Source organism: Macaca fascicularis, chromosome 3, assembly GCF_037993035.2.
Source record: "Macaca fascicularis isolate 582-1 chromosome 3, T2T-MFA8v1.1".
Classification (NCBI taxonomy): Eukaryota; Metazoa; Chordata; class Mammalia; order Primates; family Cercopithecidae; genus Macaca; species Macaca fascicularis.
In genome coordinates this window covers 4,629,226-4,652,758 of record NC_088377.1, presented here as the reverse complement: position 1 = coordinate 4,652,758, position 23,533 = coordinate 4,629,226, and the positions used below count along the sequence as shown (strand labels likewise).

The 23,533-nt window shown below is 50.5% G+C and overlaps 1 protein-coding gene across 4 annotated transcripts; it reads right to left on the bottom strand.

The window, feature by feature from the left end:
- On the bottom strand, positions 1 to 23,533 carry TMPRSS3 (transmembrane serine protease 3). 4 transcript variants are annotated; one of them, XM_005548618.3, is made up of 13 exons: positions 23,413 to 23,533; positions 22,794 to 22,938; positions 17,097 to 17,207; positions 16,100 to 16,216; positions 15,577 to 15,700; positions 13,509 to 13,634; positions 12,031 to 12,074; positions 11,100 to 11,265; positions 10,119 to 10,288; positions 8,189 to 8,284; positions 4,616 to 4,761; positions 3,807 to 3,959; positions 1 to 876 (listed from the first exon to the last, which is right to left on the bottom strand). In XM_005548618.3, exons 2-13 carry the CDS (start codon positions 22,885 to 22,887, stop codon positions 859 to 861), a joined length of 1,365 nt encoding a protein of 454 aa, XP_005548675.2. In that variant the 5' UTR covers positions 22,888 to 22,938; positions 23,413 to 23,533; the 3' UTR covers positions 1 to 858. The 4 variants fall into 4 exon arrangements, with proteins under 4 accessions (XP_005548675.2, XP_005548676.2, XP_045245270.2 ...); XM_005548619.4 differs by having other exon boundaries at positions 4,616 to 4,758; XM_045389335.3 differs by lacking the exons at positions 15,577 to 15,700; positions 16,100 to 16,216; positions 17,097 to 17,207; positions 22,794 to 22,938; positions 23,413 to 23,533 and adding an exon at positions 13,801 to 14,227.

The following is a 23,533-nucleotide window of genomic DNA, read 5'->3' as shown; positions in this document are numbered from 1 at the left end:
TGAGGGAAGAAAACGTATTATTTGGAATCAAAGGGCAAGAATACATCAAGCACCAAATGCTACAAAGAAATCATGAAAATATGCCTTAAACGAGTCATTCATAGATTAATTTCTCCGCGTGTGAAAACAAGTCTTGGAAGTAGAAAGGGTGGGTTTGGTTCTGGTCCCTAGGGATAAAAACGTGCAATGACCGCAATTACGCAGTTCTGGGCCGGTACATCTTTACTGAGTGGCTGTTGGTGGCTTTGCACATGAGGTCACATAACTGCTTATCTCATCAGGAATTTTGCAAGACCCCTGGAGAGAAAACCAAGTGGACCAGTGGGAAAGACCACACTTGTGAGTTGCTGCTTCTTTTGTTCTTAGTGAAGATCAGAAAGGAGCATGAGGCTGGGCGTGGTGGCCCATGCCTGTAATCCCCACACTGTGGGAGGCTAAAGCAGGCACATCATTTGAGGTCAGGAGTTCGAGAGCAGCCTGGCCAACATGGTGAAACCCCGTCTCTACTAAAAATATAAAAATTAACTGGGCGTGGTGGCAGGTGCCTGTGGTCCCAGCTACTGGGAAAGCTGAGGCAGGAGAATCACTTGAACCCGGGAGGCAGAGGCTGCAGTGAGCAGAGATTTCACCACTGCACTCCAGCCTGGGCGACAGAGCGAGACTCCATCTCAAAACAAAAAAAGGAGCTGGAAGGTTGTGCTGGAATCCGATGGAAGGGCGCCTCTTTCGGGCCTGCTGCTGGTGCCGGAACGCAGAGTTCTGAGGGTGTTTGCTGATGTGCAGGTTCCCACACGGGCGGCCAGGGGAGGATTGGGCTGTCTTCATCACCGCAGGAAAGCAGGTTTGTCCCCTCCCTCTTCAGGTTTTTAGGTCTCTCTGTAAATGAAAACAAAGGTGTTATTGTTTTTAGCACTTCCAGCCATCCGTCCAGCATGGTGACGGAACAGGCACCTGCATTTTGCCCTACAGGAATTGTGAGGCTGTTCTCCACGATGAAGACAAGGTTGGCCTCCCCCTGGGGCTGCCAGCTGTGAGCGGATCCGAGGCAGGCAGGAAAAGCGCCGACCAGCAAAGCATCTGCAGGTCCCATCTCTGCCCTGTGACCATTTCATCACTTCCATAGGAAACTTCTAGGTCTTGGCACTGTGTTCCTAAGTTCTGGTTTGAGTCAGAACAATTTTGTTTTAAGCCCTCAACTAGACAGAGAAAAGTGCTGGATGAAAATGAAGATGAGGCCGCGGGCACGCCACCAACTAGCACACGGGACACTTCCCTGCAAGAGAGTGAGTCCTCGGAAGGCCCTCCCGTTGACATTCCTCACAACGGAACAACTGAAACGCACAGCGGGCCGCTGGAAAGCCTCCTAGGAAAGGCAGTCTCTTCTGAGTCTCCCCTAGGACGTCTGAAGAGAGACTTGGGAAAGGCTGTGTGTGTCTGAGGCAGCGCATCTCACACGTGCACTGGTGGGTTGGAGGCAGCGGATGACTAAGGCGTCGTGCAAGGAGCAGGGGCTCCAGGCACCACCGGAGCCAGTGTCACAGACGAGCTCCTCCACCACAGCTTCCCACAGCTTCACCACAATAGGGGAAACTGCCCCCAAGACCCTCCCAGGGCTTCTCAGTGTGCCCTGAAGCCCCCGTGCAACAAATTCACCAGGGTCTTCACCCCAGACCTCCCCATCAGACTCTGGAGAAACGCCCTGCAATCTTCACATTTAACAAACAGCCTGAGACAGGCTTCTGCACCCCTAAGTGTGAGATCTGTTGATTCCGCTGTGCAGTGGCGCTGCGGCCACGTCGGGGATCTGATGAGACTCACACTCTGCCCTTGTTAGCCGGGGGTCTCATGCAGGTCCCCTCCACTGTAGTACAGGGAGGGTCACAGCCTCTGTGGCCCAGGATGGTGCTGACAGGGGAGGGGCTGAGGCGGCCCCGTCGTGGCACCGTTGTGAGCGGGCTTCCCAGGCTGATTTTGAACGTTTTTCTCCAGCTCGCCCACGACAGCTGGAAGACATGGCAGTGGGCTTCTCTGCCTTGCGCCTTCAGTGTCTTAAGGAGGACTTTTAGGATCACCGGCTCAGTGGTCAACCCCTGGGGATCTGTGTCCCGTGAATGCCCCCACAGACCCGTGCGGAGGACCAGCTTCTCCTTTCCTGCCCTTTGCCCTCTGCACCCACGACCCTTCTGTGCCCCAGGCTCCCACAGAACCCTGAACAGTGAGGAGGTCTCCCATTCAGCTGTCCATCCTGGTCCTTTCTACAGTGCGGGCACGCTGAGCTGAGCTTTGTACCGAAGAGCACTGCAGGCCACTCAGTGCCCGGTACGAGGCCAGGCTGCCTCTCCCAGCAAGGTGAACAGGAACAAGCACTTTCCACCAAGCTGGAGCACAGCCCTCGCCACACCCCGGGGGTTGTGACTGTGCTCAGGGCTGCAGGGCAGCAGTGCTGAAGGTGAAACTAGCCCAGGTCTCAGTCCCAGGCCTCGCCCTCTGCCGTGGGCACCGTTCTGTAGTTTCTCAATTAAGGCACAAAATCAATGAGAGCAAAATGGGAATTAACGCCTGAGGCACATTCAGCATCTGATGTCCTTTCTTGGTCAATTGTTTCAAATTAAAGGTTTTTAAGGTCCTTGAGCCTCGGAGACAGAAAGCTGACTGGTGGGTGCCAGAGGCTGGGGAGAAGAGTGGAGTGGGGAGTAACTGCGTGCTTCTAGGGTGCCACGTGTCTTTTGGCAGATGAGAATGCTGGGAACTGGCAGAGGTGGCGGCTGCACAGCCCTGGGAATGTGCTGATGCTACAGGGTTGTTCACTTTAAAATGGTGAATTGTATGTTTTATAAATTTCACCTGAATTACGAAAAAAACCGTACTCACTTTGACATCATTGTTAGTTATTGGAAACTACGACTTTAAGCAAAATGATATATAATGAAACCAATTTTTTTCTCATCGACTTTGTAACAAAATTATGTTGCAAGCAAGGACGTTGCTGGAGGGCCTGTGTGCACTGTTTCTCCTAAAGCTGCAGTTTCCAAGATCCCGTCAACCGTACTGAGTGAGGACCTCCTGTGTTTAAAACCATCCCAAGGAGTGGGGTGAGAGACTCTGAGATCGAGCCAGCAAATGTTTCCCCAGCGCCCACATGAGAAAGGCTCTGTGTTCACCTGCCAGGATCCCAGCAAAGCCCTAAGCCTCCTTCTTCCTCCTCCACCGTCTCAGAGCTCCCCTCCATGCCTGGGTCCTGCCAAGCCAGCCTCGCTGTTCGGTGCCCCCCTGTAGGCCCCTCCCACTTCCACCCCTCCCCCTCCAGGACCACCCACCCCTACACTACCAACGCAGAGCTCTCCAAGCCCCTCCTGACTGCAGAGGCTGCCTCACATCCCTGGCTCCCAGCGAGGTTCCAGCCCCTCAGCAGTCAGGCAGGGTCCTCTCTCGAACTGTCTCAGCCCCTCGCTCCCTCCCATTTTCTCCCTGCTCCTGGCACACAGGGGCACACCTGACCCATCCCCATCCCAGCAGGGGCTCCTCCTCACTGCCTCCTCCTTTCCCATGTCGTGAGGCTCCTTCTTCCTGCCGGCCCCAGCTCCTCTGCCTGCCAGGCTGTACCCACCCAGAGCTGCCCAGGACTAGCTGTGATCTTTGTTTTCGGCACAAGCGTCTGACACCCCGGAGCCACCAAATCACTGCTGCTGAACTGACAACCACTTGGTCACTCCCTGGTTCTTTATGGCAAGACCAGGGTTGCATTTAATGAACCCTAGGGGTCAAAAACCAGGGACAATGTGAGGTGGGGAGGGCGCTGCACCCACCTCCATCTGCTCATGGATCCAGTCCAGGAAGGAGGTGACGCGGGTGTACACCCCGGGCTTGTTCGCCTCAGCGCAGCCGATGCCAAAGCTGGTCGCTCCCACTAACTTCCACAGCCTCCTCTCTTGACACACCAGGGGCCCCCCGCTGTCCCCCTGGGTGACAGGAGAGAAGCAAATGTTGGGGGACAGGCACTGCCATGCGAGGTTGCTTTCTGGGGACAGACTGCCATGCGAGGCTGCTTGCTGTGGAGTTGGGATCCCCTTCACGATGTCACAATGGACCACCCAGGTTACAGAAGAAAACCCACCAGCCCGTCCAGACACAGCATCCCCAAGAGAGGATGTCCCTCGACCCCTTTGGGGTGCTGCCTCCAGCTGTGTGTCCCTTCCAGAATGCAGACCCTGACCCTTTGAAGCTCAAGGGCAGCTGGTGAGAGGGAGGGTCCGCCTGGCCAGGGCCCTCAGGTAACCTGTGATCCACCTGGTAGAACTGGAGTCCCACCCACTGCAGCTTTCGGAGGGCCAGATTCACTGCTTCCCTGCCACCTCCCTCCCCTGTGGCCCCCCACAAAGTCAGAATTGGAGGGGAGCAGCACGAGACCCCTCCCACCACCCAGCACCCACGCAGAGCCAGATCACTGGGTAAACACAGGCCTGGCAGCCAGGAGAAGGAGTGATATCTTGAGCAAATTTCTTCTCCACGCCCTGTAAATTTACTTTTTGTTCTGTCACAGGGAAATGCTGGCAACGGCCTGTCCCAAGGGCTGGATCACCCTGCCACGGCCCCACCCACCGCTGTGGCCCCGTACCTGGCAGCTGTCCACACCACCCTTCAGGTAGCCCGCGCAGAGCATGGAGGGGGAGATGATGCCACCGTACACATCCCTGTGGTTGCAGATCTTGTTGGAAATCAAAGGGACGGCCGCGTGGTTCAGGACAGGGGAGGCGTCACCTGCTTCAAAGCAAGTGAGAGGAGGCGTGTGAGAAGGAAGCCTGGCTCAAAACACAGAGGGCACGTGCTGGGACCAGGGGGACGAGGGAACGAGGGAACGAGGGACGAGGGGGGTGCTCCCTGGTGTGATGCAACAGCAGAAAAGGACAGGGCCCTGCCGGTGGGATGAGTAGATTCCCACCGTATTGAAGCATGTCAAGCCCAGAGCTTGCCCACCTGTTAGGTGGCTGCAAGGGGCCACTCTGCTTCAAGGCAGGGCCACCGACTCTCCTAAAGTGTCCAAAGTGGAGGGGGGGGCAACAGTGGCCAAGGCACCTCCCCAGGGCACCAGCCCAATCAGCCATCAGAACACCCCAAGTTATGGGAGGGAAACTGAGGCTCAGGAAAGTCACTCAGCATCTTTGTGAACTCTGGGGTGGTCAGCAGAAAAATGTCCCCCAAAGACATTCTCACCCCAATCCCCAGAAGCTATGACTGTGTCACCTTACAGGGCAAATGGGACATCGCAGGTTCATTGAGGCACAGGCCTTGAGCGGGGAGATGATCCTGAGTAAGAGGGTGGACCCAACGAAGTCACAGGGGTCTTTGGAGGAGCCGGAGGAGAAGCCGTGACGACAGAGCAGGGACCAGAGTCAGAGAGTCAGAGAGAGATTAGAAGATGTGGCACTGCTGACCTGGAAGACCAAGGAGGGGCACGAGCCAAGCAGTGCGGGCAGAGCGCAGATGCTGGGAAAGGCAGGAGGCAGGTTCCCCGAGGGCCTCCAGGAGAAGCCAGCCCAGCCCACACTTGACACCAGCGCCCTGAGACTGAGTTTGGACCTGTGACCTTCCTAACTATGAGATGATACCTTTGTGTCATTTTAAGCCACGAATTTGGGGTCGTTTGTTGCAACAGTCACAGGAGATTCAATCCACCTGCAGTGGGCCAAGCACACCCCCGACACGGAGCGATGGACCCCTCCAGCCTAGCTGGTTCATGTGACCCAGGCATCTTGATGTTTTAAAGACTCCATAGATTTCATGGAGACAACAAAATCCCACAATGACAGGACCCTGAGGGGCTGCTCTGAGGAGCACATGGTATCACAAGACACTCAGCTTCCTGCCCGGAACGTGGCGAAACAGCTCAACGCATTATGGGAGAAGATTCCAGCCCAGGCTGGGGCTGAAGCCGCATCAGGACAGGGGCTCGCTGGACCTTTTGTGCTGGACAGAGCAGATTGTCAGCGAGAAGCAAATCTGCAGCAGGATGGAGAATCTCCTGGGAGGATGAAGCTGTTGCACAGCCTCCTCTTCAGAGCCCAGTGTCATTAGAATGACTCTGGTGGGCTGAGTGGTCCTGAATGAGAGCCCACCACGAGAGAAAGGGGAGCAAAGATTGGTCTCCCAGCTCCCACCACACACCAGGGGTGCTGGTTCTGATGAAGCTGGAAGGGCCCTGGACCAGCCGCACTGGCTCAGAGCTGGGCCTGGGCCACGTGGGTGGGCTGGAAACTACAGAGAGCTCTGAGTGCCCTCGGCCAGCTGAGCAGCACTGCCAGTGAGTGGGGGGTAAGTAGGCCCCGCAGACTCGAAGCATCCGGCTCAGCCCCTGCGTGCCTTCAGCGGGGCGAGGGGCTCAAGTGATCGGTGTTGAGAGGAAAACACTGAACTTCCTGTGTTGGGCTGAACTGTGGGCCCCTCCAAAATATGCCTACCTGCCACTATGGAGCCCAACCTTATTTGGAATAGGGTCTTTGCAGATGTAATTAACGTAAGAATCTCAACATGAGATCTCCCTGCATTTAGGGTGGACCCTAAATCCAACGACTTGGTATTCTTATAAGACACAGGAGAGGGAAGTTTGAGATACAGAGACACAGGGGACAAAGCCACAGGAGGACGGACGCTGAGGCTGGAGATCCAGCTACAAGCACAGGAACGCCGGTGCAGCTGCAGCCACCAGGACCCAAGGAAACGGGTCACAGCCTCCAGGAAAACCACCCTACAGACACCACAGTTGGGTGTGGAAATAAATCTCCACATTTTCTTTTTTTGTTGTTGTTGTTCTTTTTTGTTTTTTGTTTTTTTAAACACAAAGTCTCACTCTGTCACTCAGGATGGAATATGGTGGCATGATCACAGCTCAGTGTAGCTTAGAATTCCTGGACTCAAGCAATCCCACCCCAGCCTCCTGAGTAGCTGGGACCACTGTGTCAGGCTAATGTTTGTTTGTTTGTTTGTTTGTTTTGAGATGGAGTCTTGCTCTATCACCCAGACTGGAATGGAATGGCGTGATCTTGGCTCACTGCAACCTCTGCCTCCTGGGTTCAAGTGATTCTACAGCCTCGCTCCTGAATAGCTGGGATTACAGGTATGTGCCACCACGCCTGGCTAATTTTTATATTTTTAGTAGAGACAGGGTTTCACCATGTTGGCCAGGCTGGTCTCAAACTCCTGACCTCAAGTGATCCACTTGCCTCGGCCTCCCAAAGTGCTGGGATTATAGGCATGAGTCACTGCACCCGGCCCAGGCTAATTTTTTATAGAGACAGGGTCTTGCCATGTTGCCCAGGTTGGTCTCAAACTCCTGGGTTCAAGCAATCCTCCTGCCTTGGCCTCCCAAAGTCCTGGGATTATAGGTGCATGCCACCATGCCTGGCTAATTTCTGTATTTTTTGTGGAGACGATGCCTCTCTATGTTGCCCAGGCTAGTCTCAAACTAATGGCCTCAAGGGATCCCATAGACTTGGCCTCCCAAAGTGCTGGGACTACAGGTGTGAGCGAACACACCTGGCCAATTTCCATCGTTTTGAGCCACCCAGACTGTGAGAATTTGTTACAGCAGCCACAGAAAATGAATCCTCTTCCTACTAACAAAGAAAGTGATTGATGGAAAAACCTAAGACTTGTGACCGGCTCTGTGCCCACACTAAGGAAAGGCGCCCAGGCTTCACTTGCATGGACTATGGTTACTGCCACTCCTGCTTCCCTTATTATTACAGCAATCTCATCTGCTGCTGCTTCCACTTGCTCTTTGTAGGATGAAAGAACACATCTTCCAAAGTCCCACAAGGCAAAGAGTCTTCACAAACACAAATCTTTGAGTTCCGAATGAAGCCTGGGAGTGTTGTCTAGGTGGGCTCTGTATGTCCTCAGTTAACGAGGCTGGGGGTCTGGGCAGGGGAAGGGAAACACCTGCTGTGTTTAAGAAGGTCTAACTCTCTCCTGAGAAGGTCTGCAGTGTCATGTTGTCCCCATAACAATGGAACCGTGACTCCTGACCCACAGCTCCTCGGCTGACTGTGTCCTGAGCAGTTGACACACACTCCCTGGCCGGCGTATCTGGGCAACCCATGGGAACATCACATTGGAACATTGGGGGAGCCCCCTCCACAGCCCTCTGGGTTCTGGGCTCCCGGGCTCAGAATCTTGGCTTCAGCCCACTGACCTCCATCCTCTGTGGCCCCCCATCCTGACGTCCAGCACACTTTTCCATCAGGGAAGTTCTCTTCAGAGTTGGGCAGGCACACAGGCTGGATCATCTCTGTTTGAAAGGAAACAGTAGTTCTCAACTCAGTTGAAGCAGGAGTCCAAGAAAACCATCTCATCTGTGCTTCTGCCTCGGAGGAGCACGAACTATCTCACAAGGGAAGGTCAAGCCCTTGGTTACTTGAAAACGATCAGCTCACAGCAGGAGCCCCTTACCCCATCCACCACTCCCAGAGCACTTAAAACTGTAGAACAGCCCTCCACCGTGGCAGGGTGAGGGAGCCTAGACCAGGGTCAGCACACCTCTTGTGGAAAGGGCTGAATAGTCAATGTTTTGGGCTTCGTAGGCTGTGCGGTCTCTATGGCTGCCATTGGAGCATGAAGACAGCCCCAGGTGATAGGTACCCACATAGGTGTGACTGTGTCCGGTAAAATGTCTATTTACCAAAACACGATGGGGCAGACCTGGCCCTCAGGCCAGCACGTGCCCACTCCTGGTCTAGATGTACATGTGTTGCTTATAGAACACGGCTCCATGAATATTGCTACGGTTCCTGGGACATCTGGAGACGACAAGTTTGCCTGTGTGTAGAGCTGGGTCCTGTGGGCCTCCCCCAAAGCCAGAGTGCTCTGCACATACCTCAGGCTTTCATGTGAACACACCCTAAGGTTCCCCCAAGCTTTTCTGTGCAGCACAGTAATGGAGAGGTAGAGAAAGAATGAAAGAACTCACTTGAATTTTTGTCAAAGAACAAGTGCTGGCACCTCATTTCCTGTAACCAATATCATTAATAATAGTTGGCAAACTGGCACCACCACAACCATTTTCCTGCCTCTCTGGAAATGTTTGTTTTCGGGCATTACATGTCCATGAGATGGATGCAGTAGTGACTCTGCCAAGTAGAGCCTGCAGCTGGTCTCAGGCCAGGATTCTGCTCCAATAAGAGGGAATTCACCTATTTATTATGCTCTCCCTGTTTACTTGAGAAGGAGAAAGGGCTTTAATTTATTTGGGAGTAGTCTCCTAGTACTTTGTTTGCATCTACGAGATGTTTGCAAGTTTTATCAGGTGTGTCTCTTCTGGCATTTTCGTAATGTCCAGAAGGCAGGGCTTGACTTTTTCAAGAAACAGGGTGTTTAGGAGCTGCTGGTAGGGAGAGAACTTTTCTGTACTTCCAGGGGGCTGAGGGTGCCCAGCATCTTTCAGCCTGTAAAGAAATGAGAGGGTGCCACCACACCACCTGGCCAGCCTGGGAGGTTCTGTTTCTCAACCGAGATGGCCCCTCTACTTGGAGAAAACAGGCAGGCGGGTGGCACTGGCGGAGGCGACGCATCCCCACTAGGCATCTGGACAGGGAAGGGCTCTTTGTCCCTACAGATGGATGACTCTCTTCCACCACCTAGAGGCCCCAGGTGGTCTGGCCTCAAGAAGCTCTTCCTGCCTCCAGGTGGCACCAACAGGGAGAAGGTGGCACCAGACAAAGCACACAGCCCACGAAGGCTCTAAAATTAAGTTATGGTTGGAACCACAACCCACCAATCTACCTGGCAGAGTCATCAGTGCATTCATTCTGTAGGCCAGGATCTACAAACTACATTTAAACAGGGTAACATTGAAAAGGTACGTAGGACTCAAGTCTGCAAACATGATAGCCACATTGTCCAGGATACAACTGAAAATCACATGAAATCACAAGAACTAGGAACATCACAACTTTAATGAGAAAAGATAATCAACTGATGCCAACACCAACATGAATCAGGAGTTGGAATTATTAATATCTGACAAGGATTATAAAGCGGCCATCATAAGACTGCTTCATTGAGCAATTGCAAATCCTCTTGAAACAAAGGAAGCGCCACAGAACCACATAGAGACCCAGATGTACCATTGAACGTGAGCGGCCCAGTCAGCTTCATGAGGGCGATGTCATTCCCCAGCCTCTTTGGCTTGTACTTGCTGTGGTAGACAATCTTCTCCACCAAGTGGGATGGGGCTGGATTGTCCAGCAGGGAAACTAGACCCACCTGGATGGTCCATGACTTCGGGAGGTACAAGCTGAAATGAGAAGAGCAAGAGGTGAAGCACAGGAAAAGTCTGACCACTGAACTCATTGACTTCAGGTGTCTTGAAAACCTAGGAAGATGGTGGGAGAGGTTATCAGGCAAGAGGTGGTCCCATCACCCTGCTTGTTTATGCTGTATACGTAACTGCACTCTCATGCCCTGCAGAAACACAGACCCACACCCCATGTGTTTCCCAGACAGGCCTCACTCTCAGCACCTCTGAGGTCTTCTTGGCATTTGAGGGCTGAACTCAACGTTGCTCACTGCAAGGAGTTTATCAGGGCCCATTCTTCTTCAAACAGCAACAAAATCAGGGGTAAAAATATCAGGGAGAATCATTGTGTTTGGAAGTCTTTTCTGCAGTTTTCTTGCACTCTAAGCTCCTGAGATTTTAAGAAGAAGAGACCCAGTACCTGGCCCCCAACATATTCCCTCTAGCCTCCCTCACTACCATCTCACCCTGTCTCTGCCATAACATGGTCCACTGGAATTAGCTACAGGAAGGTCTAGGTCCTTTCACTTTTGTGGGTTTCCTCCAGCACATGAGCTTCCTTCCTCCTCTGTCTGTCCTTTCTGTAGGAGCTACAATCCTGAAAACAAGCTCAAGGTCACCAGTCACCACCAGCCAATGATGATGGTCCACAGTGAGGCTGGAGGCACCTCTCACCTCTCCAACTGGACATTACTTGGGGGTTGGTCTCTCTGTCTTCCCTCTGGACCTGCTTCTCACCACCCAAAGCAGCCCCGCCCCGACATGACCCAGAAGTGAACAGGGGTCTGGGAAGAAGGTCAGCAGCACTCACTCGTAAACACAGTGTGCAGCAGTGACGATCCACAGGGGCGCGATGACAGAGCCCCCGCACAGGTGGTAGCCCTGGAACTGAAGGCTGGCCTGCCAGGGCCACTGCGAGAGCGAGGACATGTTTCCACCCACGATGCGTGAGCTGTAGCCCCTTCTATGACCACAGGCTACGGAAGGGAACAAGGGCTTGTGGCTCCACGCTGCAGACTTCTTTGGGGGACATGGTGTCACCACCATGCACCTGCTCCTGTCTCCCCACCCTCACTGCCCCCCACCCTCCCAGAGCTCACAGCAGCTGTAAGACAAGTGCTGCAAGGGGGAGCTCAGCAGGGGAGGCTCTTGGGGAGACCTGAGGATGGTAGGTGCTGTGGGGGATGTGGTGGGAAAAGCATCTGCCCTACTTGGTCAGTGCCCAGCGTTGGCAGTGCCACTCCCCATCCTGTTCCCCCAGTGATGACAACACCCTGGGATGTCAGGAGCAGGCAGGAACCTTCTGCAGCCCCCTCCTCACGGCCGCAGGTGTACACACCTCCCTGACTGCTCCAGACTCCACCCTTGCAGTGTGAACACTCCCCTCTGCCAGGAATGAGGGGTACTGCCCGAGGTCTGGAGTGAGCACTGTGCACGTGTAAGGAGGAAATGGGTACTAAGTCAGGGACTCAAGGCTCTACAGAGCGATGGGACATCATGGGCCTTGGTCCTGTCTGCTGCTAATGAGTTGCTCTGGCTGTCTCCCCCACCTGACAGGTGAGGCCAACAGGTGAGGATGACACTGCTCCCCTCGTCCGGCAGGTAGGGGTACACAGAGTTCCCACCTGGCACCCAAGGGGAAGGGACACAAAGCCCCATGGGAGAGAGGACTCAGCGGGCAAGGAGATAGGACTCAGCGTGTGCTTGCTTCCCCCAGACCCCTGCCTTTCTAGAACTCTTACCTGTGCACTGCAAGGTAACCACGTGGCCAGAGGCACATCCTTCCCTAAAGCGGAGAAAAAGTAGGCTCCGTGAAAAATGCCCCAGGTCTGTGAAAGGAACACTCTTAAAAACTTAATCTTAGGGTAACAGAAAAATAAATTCTATTTCCCCCTCTCTTGAATATAGATTACAGTTTTAGTCTATGTTAAAAAAAATGAGGATGAGGTCACACAATTCATTCCAAAACACTCGACTAACAGTGAAGTATTGTGTATGCAACGGGCTGTTCTGTATTTCTAAGCTTTAGATAGCTAGTGATAAAGGATGTATAAGGAGATATATTCTATCAACATATCACGCTGTCATTGCGTGGAGATTCAGCCCAATGTTCTCCACCTCCTGGTCCCTGGGGACACAAGAGTGCCCAAGGGACAGCGTGGCAAGCTCTCCAGGACTCCTTGTAGCCTGGGTTCACACACCTGGCAGAGGACTCCTCCCCAGAGCAACAAAGTGTGATTGCCCCAAAACTGACAGTCCTACCCCCATCCCCACACACAGGTGGAGACCTGGGTGGGTGCTTTTCTTATAGTGAAGGGAAAAGGATCCCAAAATCTTTGTAATGTTTTCTGCCTTTTGAGCCCCAGCTCATCATGCAAGAGAAAGCTAGTGTCACCAGACTGTGGATTTAGCACCCAAGACATGAGCTGTCCCTCCAGACTACATGTGGGTCCCAGGTGCTTATTCATCCCCGATGGACAGACCAACAAGCCTGTCGTTCCCAGAGCAGAAAATGAGCATCTTAGGGTTTGGGCCAAGGTGTCAGGAAGATAATATGGAATTGGATTCAGAACTCTTGGCTGTATCTGCTATGTACCGTCTAACCTGGGGCAAGGCAGGTGGTCCCTGTAGGTTTCAGCTACCTGATGGTTATTTAAGGACACCTGGTTTTACCTTCCCCATGAGTTGTTGGGGAAAACATGTAAATTAAAGAATGAATGCTAAAATATTTAGTAAACAAAGAAGGATAAATTTCTATCTTAATTTCTGTTTTTCTTCCTTTTACCTTCCCTCTTTTCCTTCCTTCCTTCCTTCCTTCCTTCCTTCCTTCCTTCCTTCCTTCCTTCCTTCCTTCCTCCCTCCCTCCCTCCCTCCCTTCCTCTTTTCCTCCCCACCCCCATTCTTTCTTGCCTGCTTTCATTCCCCACACAGACCCAGAGTGCCTGTCATGTGACAGTACCTTGGTCACACACACAGCACTGTTACCCTTCTACTCTATTTCCTTCCCTTTCTTCGTTGGGCCATACTTGCCCAGTTGGGTCCAGGTTCTCACATCCCCAGCCTGGTGCATCCACCAGTCTCACCAAGGTGGCCAACTCCCACCTTCCATCTGAGATAACACACGTATGCTTCTTACGTCCTTGTGGAGTTGAGAACAGTATCACAAATCCAGCAGGTGACTCGATACCCATGCAGACAATAGCATCGCCTGACCACCTACCTCACATATACCGAGTGGTGTAACGCAGTCACCTTGTCGTCTGGCAAGAGGTGATTGATGGACACAAACTCCTCGCGGAACTGCCCCTCCAGCGAGCTCACTCTGAGGTTATCTGAACTTACATAGCTGCAAGTACATCGGAAACACAGACCCAATGTGGTAAATTTACCCTTTGAAGCATTCAGCCTATGTGCGAGTCACAATATGACAGGGATTGTACCTGGGGGATGTCATTTTGTCCCCCCAAACCCGTCAAAGGCTTCCTTTTGCCAAGAGAATGAAGTTCACTCACCCTGGCAAGGCATTCATTCCAGGCCTGCTCTGTTCCGGGATGACCCCCGCTTCTGGCCTGCACCTGACGGCCCTGTCCACCCACCCTGGGCTGCAGCCACACAGTGAGTGACCACCTCCTGATGTCCCTGGATGGGTCACTCTTTGCACATTCCAGTGAAATGCCCTTTGCTTGGCCTGAAGCAAGTCCAGAGGGGAGGTGAGCACAGAAATAGGCGCAGTATTGTCGGGGAACACCCAAGCAGGGACACCAAGCTCCCCATGAACAACGAGTTGGAGGAACAAGAGAGACATTTCTTATCTGCCCAGGACCGGCGTGGGGCCCCACTGGAAGAGATGAACACATACAACAAAGTGATTCCACGAACACCAGAGCCCAGCTCATGTTCACAGTGCCAGGACGCAGGTCTTCTGGAGAACAGTGGAGAAAGTGGTGCAACTTTTTAAAAAAGAATCAAATGTTTGGAGAGTCACAAGATGGAAGATGGTGAATAAACAGCCATGTTCTCCTTTCTTTGTGAAATGAACAAAACATAGTGCAGTAGCTTGTTGTCATGGCGAACACACCAGCTTATCAGTAGGATTTCTTCAGCTTACTGTAAATGCTATGGGATGTGTATGTAGAATACAAAGTTCGGTCAGCTTTGAGTTTTGAGGAAAATGTAATCAAGGCAGTTGGCACGACCTTCGCAGGGAAGAGAAATGCCTGACGGGGAAGCTCTCAGCTGTGTGCAGTGTGTGTGTGTGTGTGTGTGTGTGTGTGTGTGTACCTCTTCCTCCTTGTCTCTGAGGAGTAATATATAATTCCTGAAGGTGTTAGTGTGGATGATTTTTGCTGTTCTCATTGAACTTGAATTGCAGCTCATTTCTGAATCTCAGTTGGTGTGGAGGGAGAAGGAGGCAGACCTCAGGGCTAGAGGCTGGAGAGCATTTTGGCTTCCACCGGCTTTGGGGAAAGAGAGCCAAGAATATGATGCATGGAATTTGAAAACTGAGACTGGAGGACTCAGGGAAGTGTGGCTTTAATGACCCCATCTACTTGAGGGCAAAGCAGAATGCAGCCTGTTTGTTTTGAGCGCTGAGACTTGAGAGCAAAGGGGAGTAAGGAGGCTGCTAGGGGAGCCCGTGGAAGTACAGCGGCTGTAGGAAGTCAGAAGAAAGGGGCCAGGGAAGAGAAGGAGGCCCATGCCTGGGCCAAAAATGTGTCACCCCAATGCAAAAAATCATGTAGGCAACACAAACACTAAAAAGTGAACAGTCAGCTGTTATAGTTTTTTGTTCTACATGTTGCTAAACAACTGTTTTGGATGATTTTGTCTTCACTAAATTTCTGACTTTCAACAATTGGTTCTGTGGGGTTCTTGGGGAAGCATGCGTGGACACTGATGTGACCACCAGGACCAAGCACGAAAGTGTCCAGGAAGCTACTCTAGGAGCTGCAAGCTGAGGAGCTGGAGGGTTTTTTGGTTTTGTTTTTGTTTTTCTGTTTTTCACTTTGAAGCTTTTTATTGCATGTGTGCAGCTCCGATCCTGGCCTGGCCCTGAGAACCCCCAAACATGCCATTTCCCATGTGCCTTGAGCAAGTCACTTAGCCTGTCTGGCTTTGGTTTGCTTGCCTGTGAAGTGAGGATGATATCGGGCATCCTAAGGTGGCTGCGAGGATGGAATCTGAGAGCGTTAAAGCACCCAATAGTGCCCAACTAAACGGTAGTTGTCTTTCCTCATTGTTATCCTCTCTGTGTTTTGCCCATGGGTTGGAAATGCTCTTTAACTTACCTTGGGAAACCCAGCTGGGCACAGGCAACATTTGCGTAGTGACCCTTCCAGTCATCGGAGCACATGGTCTTCCACGAAGCAGCTGTGAACACCTGGAGCACGGCATTCCGACCGCTCACGCGGACTGGCCGATGTGCAGAGAGAAAGGCTCGTTAGTGGCAGGTGGAACCCTGAGACCGCAGGCCGGGGTTTCTCCACAGCCAGCTCAAACCCCTCCTCTGCCACACCTGACCCACTTCTTGTCCACAGCAGCCTCCCCATCACAGAGCAGGGACTCTGGACCCCTGAGACTTCTCGGTGGTCTCATCTTATTGCTTCTGTGGTCTCCCCACGTGAGGCAGAGCTCCATGGAAGGCCCTCCGTGACCCCCAGTCCAACATGTCTTTGGGCAAATGCCAGTTCAATCCCAGCTGAGGACATGGCCTAAAAATCCAATGGCTTGGACCCATTTTACAGATGGGAAGGGTCAGGGTTGGCTTCTGCTGCTTCCTTCTACTTCCCCGGGGAAGAGCCATGACCTTACCACAGCGGTACTCGTCCTCCCCGTCTCTGCAATCTGAGACTCCGTCACATCGAGCTGTCAGCTCAACACACTTAAAGGATGAGCGACACCTGTACTTCCCAGAGCAGTCGAAGTGGACTGGGAAAGGGAGGAAGGCAAGAATTCACCAACAGCTCTTTCAGAGTGCCACACGAGCAACTGTCCACCTGCCACACGGCACGGAGCTGCCCGTGAATAATGAAACTTGTGTTGAAATTGCATCCCTGTCAGCAGCCTGTTTCCTGGAGCCCAGTTTCTGTTTTGAATTCCAAGGGGTGGGGCTGCTGTGCCCCACTTGGTCTCGCTAAGTGGCCTGGCCTGGGAACCACAACGCGAGGTGAATTGAGACTCTGGAGGGCTCAAAGTCAAGAGAGAAACTGCATAGCTGGGGGCCGACCTGCTGAGCCGGCCAAGCAAGGAGTCCTGACTGAGAACTGCTCGGGCCTTCCTGGTTTCTCTTACCGAGGGCAAAAAGTGAATGAACTGTGGACCACACAGTGGGGCAGGTGGCGAATTAAACTGACCTGTGATTCAGGTATTTGAAAGAAAAATTGTTCCCTATTAGAGACCCTTCGTCCAAATGACCCACTTTCTCAAAAGTCACATGCACCTTATTGTAAAAGCAGCTGATGTGCCTGCATTGCTTGAATGGGCCGCTTTGTCTTCTCCCCGCTGCCCCGGTCAGTGCCTCCTTCCCACCTGTGGGATTCTATTTCATCAGCTGCCTTTGGCCACTCCTAACCGGGCAGGTTCCTTGGTGACAAAGCCATGAGCATGGCCAGCAGCCCTTGCTGCACCCCAGACTGGCTTTACATTCATGTGGGCAAATAAAACTTCAAGTCAGCAAACCAAAAGGATGTTTGCCTCCAGTAATTAAGGCTGGGCAGCAGCAAAATGCCGGGGTGAGAGGGAGCGCTCATGAAAGTTTAACTACTTGGCTAGGTATTTGAGATCCTACTAAATAATGAATTGTACTCACTGCCCAGACCAATGGCCAGTGCTAATATCAATGCAATGATCCCAATGACGATGATTGGAAAAAACTTCAATGGCAGCAGTGACAGGATCTGTGCAGCAACGGCATCTGCATCTGAAAACCAGAAAGAGGAAGAGCAGAAAGTCACAGAGCTTGACTTGGAGTGGCATGGAACTTACACATCAGCTATCCATTCCCCCTCCCCTCTTTGCAGAGAAGTCTCAGCCCAAAGAAAGGTGCCTTAATTAGGGAAAGGGCCACCAACCATGGGGCACATTCTTTAGAAGTTCAGTCCTACCTGCTCCACCTCTGACCCGGTTATTCCATGGGGGATGAGGGGATGGTGCTACGGGTTGAATAGTATCCCCCAGAAAGACACGTTGAGGTCTTAACTCTTAGTACCTCAGAATGACATCTTATTTGGATATGGACTGGAGAGTCTTTACAAAGTCATCTAGTTAAAATGAGGTCATTAGGGTGGGCTCTAATCCAAAGTGACTGTTGTCCTTATAAAAAGGGGAAAACAGCTGGGTGCAGTGGCTCACTCCTGTAATCCCAGCACTTTGGGAGGCTGAAGCAGGTGGGTCACTTGAGGTGAGTTTAGACCAGCCTGGCCAACATGGTGAAACCCCATCTCTACTAAAAATACAAAAATTAGCTGGGCATGATGGTGGGCACCTGTAATCCCAACTACTCAGGAGGCTGAGGCACGAGAATCACTTGAACCCAGGAGGCAGAGGTTGCAGTGAGCCGAGATCGCGCCAATGCACTCCAGTCTGGGCAATAAGAGCGAAACTCTGTCTCCAAAAAACAACAACAAAAAAAAAACGGGGAAATCAGGACACAGGGACAAACATACATGAAGGGAAGAGGATGGGAGGAGGCACAGGCAGAAGTCAGCCTCATGAAGATGAAGGCAGAGATGGGAGCAATGCATCTACATGCCAAGAAATGCCAAATATTATTGGCAAACCACCAGGAGCTAGGAAGAGGCAGGGCATGGTGCTCCATGGGTTTAAGAGGGAGTATGGCCTTGATGACACCTTGGAATTTGGACTTCCGGCCTCCAGAACTAAGACAACAAATGCCTGTTGTTTTAAGTCACCCAGTTTTGGGGACTTTGTTTCAGCAGTTCTAGGACACTAATATGGAGGGGAAGTAGCATCCCAGTTTCCAAGGCTGTTCCCCTGCAGAGGAGGATATGAAACCCACACAGGGGGCTTGCAGGCAGAGGTAGGGCTGAGATCTCCCAGAGGGGACACAAGAACAAGATGTTGATTTTGTTTGTTTGTTTAAATTTTTTCTTATAGAGATGGGGATCTCACTATGTTGCCCACACTAATATCAAACTCCTGGGCTCTGGTGATTCTCCCCACTCGGCCTTCCAAAGTACTGGGATTACAGGCGTGAGCCACCATGTCCAGCTGAGGACAGGCTGTTGATACACCATTCTCCACAGCTGCTGTGCACAGACACTGACAGCTTTCATTCCAGATCATCTCTTCAAGGTTGTGTGTAGAGCAAACAGCCTTGGAAGATACAGAGAGTGTCTCCCTCCAGAGCAAGAGGCAGCTTTGTTCACTGTCCAGTTTAACAAATGTAATGTCTTCCTCCAGAGCAAAGTTTGCACAGGTCTGCTTTCAGACCATTATAAAGATGAGGGTTCTCTTGACTCTGGGATATGCAGCAGCAATGCAAACCACTTGCACGTGCAGCATACACGTAGGCTGCTCCACATGCCTCTGTGGGACTGAGAAGGCAAAGGCAGCCAGCACAAACAGGATGCTTGTGCCCCTTGCTGCACTGAGAGGAACAGAGTCCTTTGTCTCTGACCCAGGACTCTCGTGTCTTCCAAAGCACCCATGAAACTGTGGCAGGCTAAATTTTGGCTTGCAAGTAGGGTGACATCTCAGACCCTTTGCAATTCTTGCCTCCAGAACCAGGCAAATCTGGTGGACAATATGTAAGGAGTGTCCAGATGCCTGGACAGAAGTATAAGCCTCTCCGGGCAGCAGAAGAATTCCCACTAGCACTCTTCCCTCCTGGGGAGAGCAGGCCACTTCACATAAATTACTTCATCAATCCTGAAAATGCATGAATACCCAAGTTGTCTTTGTTAAAAATTAGGAAGATTGGAATCCAGAAAGGGGAGAGAAGCCTGCCCAGGGCACACAATTGCCCAGGATGAGACTAGCACCTGCCTCTCTCCTCCTAGTCTTGGACTTGTTGAACCGAGAACTCTCTCATGGAAGATCTTTCCCTGCCTGTCCATGGAGACTCACAACTTCACCCTCTGGCAATAAGGAGTGTGATTATAAAACGATCAGTATCAGCTGAGGCTGCCTAAGAAAGAAGAGAATTTGAAGACAAAAATGATGAAAAGACGTAGAATGCGAGGAGAAAAGAGTGTGCGGAGGGGAGGGTGAGCGGGAGATGGAGGAAGAGCAGGGAAATAGGAGCTGCACGTCGCAGATGTGGAGGCTGCGAGGAGGACAAGAGACAGTGGCCAGCTCTGTGTTTCAGGCCTGGACAAGCTCAGTGGTTTGTTGAGTCTGCATTCTCCATACCTAGAACAGCAGGGGACACACCGTAGTCCTTGATAAAAATGTGCTAGATGAATGTATGAATGACATCATGATAATGAAGGTGGTTTTAACTCAGGGTCTGAGACCAAGTCCTTCCAGGACAGCCCGTCTGTGGTGGTGAGCGCGTAAAAAGGATCCTCGCTCCACCCTCACACCTCAGTCCCCCGCACACTAACGATTCTCCTCTATGAGGATGCCTATCCTCCGTCTTACACTTAGAAATCTTCAGGAACCCCAGGAATGACCTCTTCGCATTCCACCTGCTCTGTATCTAAGTCAGATTTAGAAAATGACCCCAAATTGTCAAGTCAAAGATTGACATTTAATAGAAACGTTGTATCAGTTCCCATTTGCTCTGCTTCTCTGCCAGGCTGCCCTGAGGGCACTGCAGGTGCCCCACGTCTCCTCTGTACTTGGTCCTTGAGGGCATTGCCTGGAATAAACAACAAAATGCACAATATTTCTCCAAAGAAGGAATGCAAGTGGCACACAAGTGTGAAAAAGCTTTCAACTTCTTGACCAGCCTGCCCAACATGGTGAAACCTGCCTCTACTAAAAATACAAAAATTAGCGGGGTGCAGTGGCAGGTGCCTGTAATCCCAGCTACTCAGGAGGCTGAGGCAGGAGAATCACTTGAACCCGGGAGGTGGAGATTGCAGTGCAATCACGCCATTGCACTCCAGCCTGGGTGACAGAGTGAGACTCCATCTCAAGGAAAAAAAACAAAACAAAACTTTCGACTTCTTGAGAAATGAAAATGATGAACAATGCAAATTAGACATAACTATGTACAAACTTCACAATGATTCACATGAAGTGAAAGGAAATGGCCCCCCACCTACAGTCACAGGGGTAGAAATTGTATAAACTTCCCGACTGTGTAAACTTAGACACCAGAAAGCTCAAAAACAGATGAAAGTTTTGACCTAGCAGTTCCACTTCTAGGAATTTATCCCAAAATGTCACCATAGATATACACAAATATCGACCCCAAGGACACTTAGAAGAATGGCGCTTATAATATTGATGCACAGGAAATAGACCAAATTACCCACAAAAAAGAACGGATGAAATAACAAATGAGGTACATACGTAATGGAATACCTATAGGAGGACAAGATGATATAGAAAAGGGGTGGCGAGCTTTTTCTGTAAAGGACCAGATAGTAAATATAGTACTTAAACTTTATGGACCATGTGGTCTGTCCTAACAACCCCACTCTGTTGTTATGGCATGAAAGCAGCCACAGACGGTATGTGAACAAATGAGTGTGTCTGTGTTCCAATAAAACTTTATTTACAAAAGCAAGGGGTGGGCCAGATTTGACCCATCAGCCATAGTTTGTCAACATCTAGAAAATATTTAATTATTTAATGCCATAGAAAGGTGAAGGTGATATTGTTAAAATTTTTTAAAAGCTTCAAAATAACACAAATAGTACATGTTACTTTCAAGAGGAAATATAGATATATAGATAGAAAAAGGCAAGAAATTCAATAGTACATTGCTAATAGGATTATCTCTGAGTAATGGTGCCATTGTGGGTAATTTTTTAAAATCTTTTTGATGAACTGTATTTTCTAAATTGTTTTTCTAATGAACAATGTATTGTTCTATTTACAAGGAAAAGTTTTTGTTCCTCCCCACTACTTAGTCATAGCAAAATAATCAAAAAATGGCCGGGCGCGGTGGCTCAAGCCTGTAATCCCAGCACTTTGGGAGGCCGAAGCGGGTGGATCACGAGGTGAGAAGATCGAGACTATCCTAGCTAACATGGTGAAACCCCGTCTCTACTAAAAATACAAAAAAAAATTAGCCGGGCACGGTGGTGGGCGCCTGTAGTCCCAGCTACTTGGGAGGCTGAGGCGGGAGAATGGCGTGAACCCGGGAGGCGGAGCTTGCAGTGAGCCGAGATCACGCCACTGCACTCCAGCCTGGGAGACACAGCGAGACTCCGTCTCAAAAAAAAAAAAAAAAAAAAAAAATCAAAAAATAAGAGAAAGGAATATTATAATGCTATCAATATTTATATTATTTATATTATAAAATATTAGGAACAACTATAGGTCAAACTATGACCAAATGGCTATGTAAATTGCATATCTACTTAATGGAATATTGTGATTCCATAAGAAAACATTTATAAAAACCTTTTATGGAAAAAAACCCACCTACCTATATCCGTACTGTGCATGAAACCACACATATTAGCAAAAGCAGGAAGAGACTTTGCAGATGTAAAAAACCAGGTAAGTTTTGGGGGTCAGGTGATTGCAAGATTTTTTTTTCTTTCATTGACACTTACACTAATTTTGAGCCATATTTTTAAATAGTGTGTCTTTTCAGTTACTTGAAATCTTTTCTCCCACCTCCCATCCTTTCCAAACCTTCTCCAAGCCAATTTTCCAGGTGGTTTAAAAGAAATCATTAGGGTGACCCCCACTCCCGCTTTCTGGAACCTCAGGCAGAGCTCCTGTGGTTCCTCCCCAGAACCAATGGGTCAGGAATCTGCCTGCGTCCAAGCCCCGACTTCCAGAACCAGCAACCCCACAGCTCCCTTTGACCAGTCCTGACCATCTCTGGTCAAAAAGATCCTAGCCATATAGGTTGCTAGAGAGTCCACTGTTTTACCAGGCATTTGTGACTTATTTACAAAACCAACTTTTTTTCTTCAGTTCTTAGGAGCCACTCTGTCATCTGCTGCTCTATTTTAATCTAGGCCTCTAATATCTTTGGCGACATCCAGTTTATCCTGAGTTTTCGGAAGGACTGGTGGCCGCTGCTTCTCAGGACTTCCTGGAGGGCTCAGAGATTTCCTGGCCAGGATCTGACCTCCTTCAAGATTGACAGGGCAATTGTGGAGCCCCAGTCTCTGAAAACCTCCAACAAGGGAAGAAAATACCCATCTCCAGGGAGAGAGCAAGGGGCTTAACCAAACGATCCCCTCTCCAATACCCCTTCTCCCCGAGATTCCGCAGGTCTAAGGAAGACCAGCCTATGGGTGTCAGAACGGCTGGGAAGATACTTCCCCGACAGGGACAGTTAGCCACATTGGTCATCTACATGGGACATGTGTGGTCAGAAATCACAGGGTCCTCACCTGGGTCTACTTACCTGGTGCAACAGGACTTATTTTCAAATCATCAAGGCCAAAAAGTGATCGGAATGAGAAGGGGGCTTCAGCGGCAGGCGGATCATTTTCCCCCATGGTGACTATTTCAGGACCTCTGACCTCCGGCTCCACCTCCACCTCTATCTCCTTAGCCAAGGAAGAACAGAAAGCATTTGTTCCCCTATTTTCAATTGTAGCATCAGGTGCATCTTGGTCATACGATAAATCTTTGAAATTCGACAGTCTACACAAAGCGCATTCAGTATCGATTAACCGAAAACTCGTCTGGTGAGAATGCATTTTTGTCTGAGCTACCGCAGATAACAGAAAACCTTCTAGAATTAGCAAAAAAAAAAAAAAAAAAAAAAAAAGTATGAACTTAATTCTGCTAAGACAACGACTTTCCCGCTGTTTGTCCAACCAATCTTCAAATCGATTGCTTTAGAGAGATTCCCTCTCACCATTTAGAAGTTTCCATATCGTTATTCTTCAGAAGATAAATTACTTTCAAAGCCCTTTCCATTGCTTTTTTGCGACTGTTTTCACCTGTCCCACATAAACGCAATTCTTTCCCTGTGCGTGTGTACACCTACTATAAGCATAAGTTGTTTCGGTACTCACATAATTCCCGAGTCCCAAAAATGTAGATGGCACCACAGAAGAGATAGTAGGCAACAGTATTACTAGCTTCGCATAAACACAGACCTTTCCTGGCTCACACGGGCATGACCTAATTAAGAAT

What these genes read in the sequence shown, in the direction of transcription:
- TMPRSS3 (XM_005548618.3), bottom strand. Translation starts at nt 22,887, where the DNA reads ATGGGGGAAAATGATCCGCCTGCCGCTGAAGCCCCCTTCTCATTCCGA. An exon ending in GCTGCACACTGTGTTTACGA is followed by an intron (nt 10,289 to 11,099) that starts GTGAGTGCTGCT and finishes TTCTCATTTCAG; the next exon opens with CTTGTACCTCCCGAAGTCAT. An exon ending in GGGGGCCACAGAGGATGGAG is followed by an intron (nt 4,762 to 8,188) that starts GTCAGTGGGCTG and finishes CTTGCTTTGAAG; the next exon opens with CAGGTGACGCCTCCCCTGTC.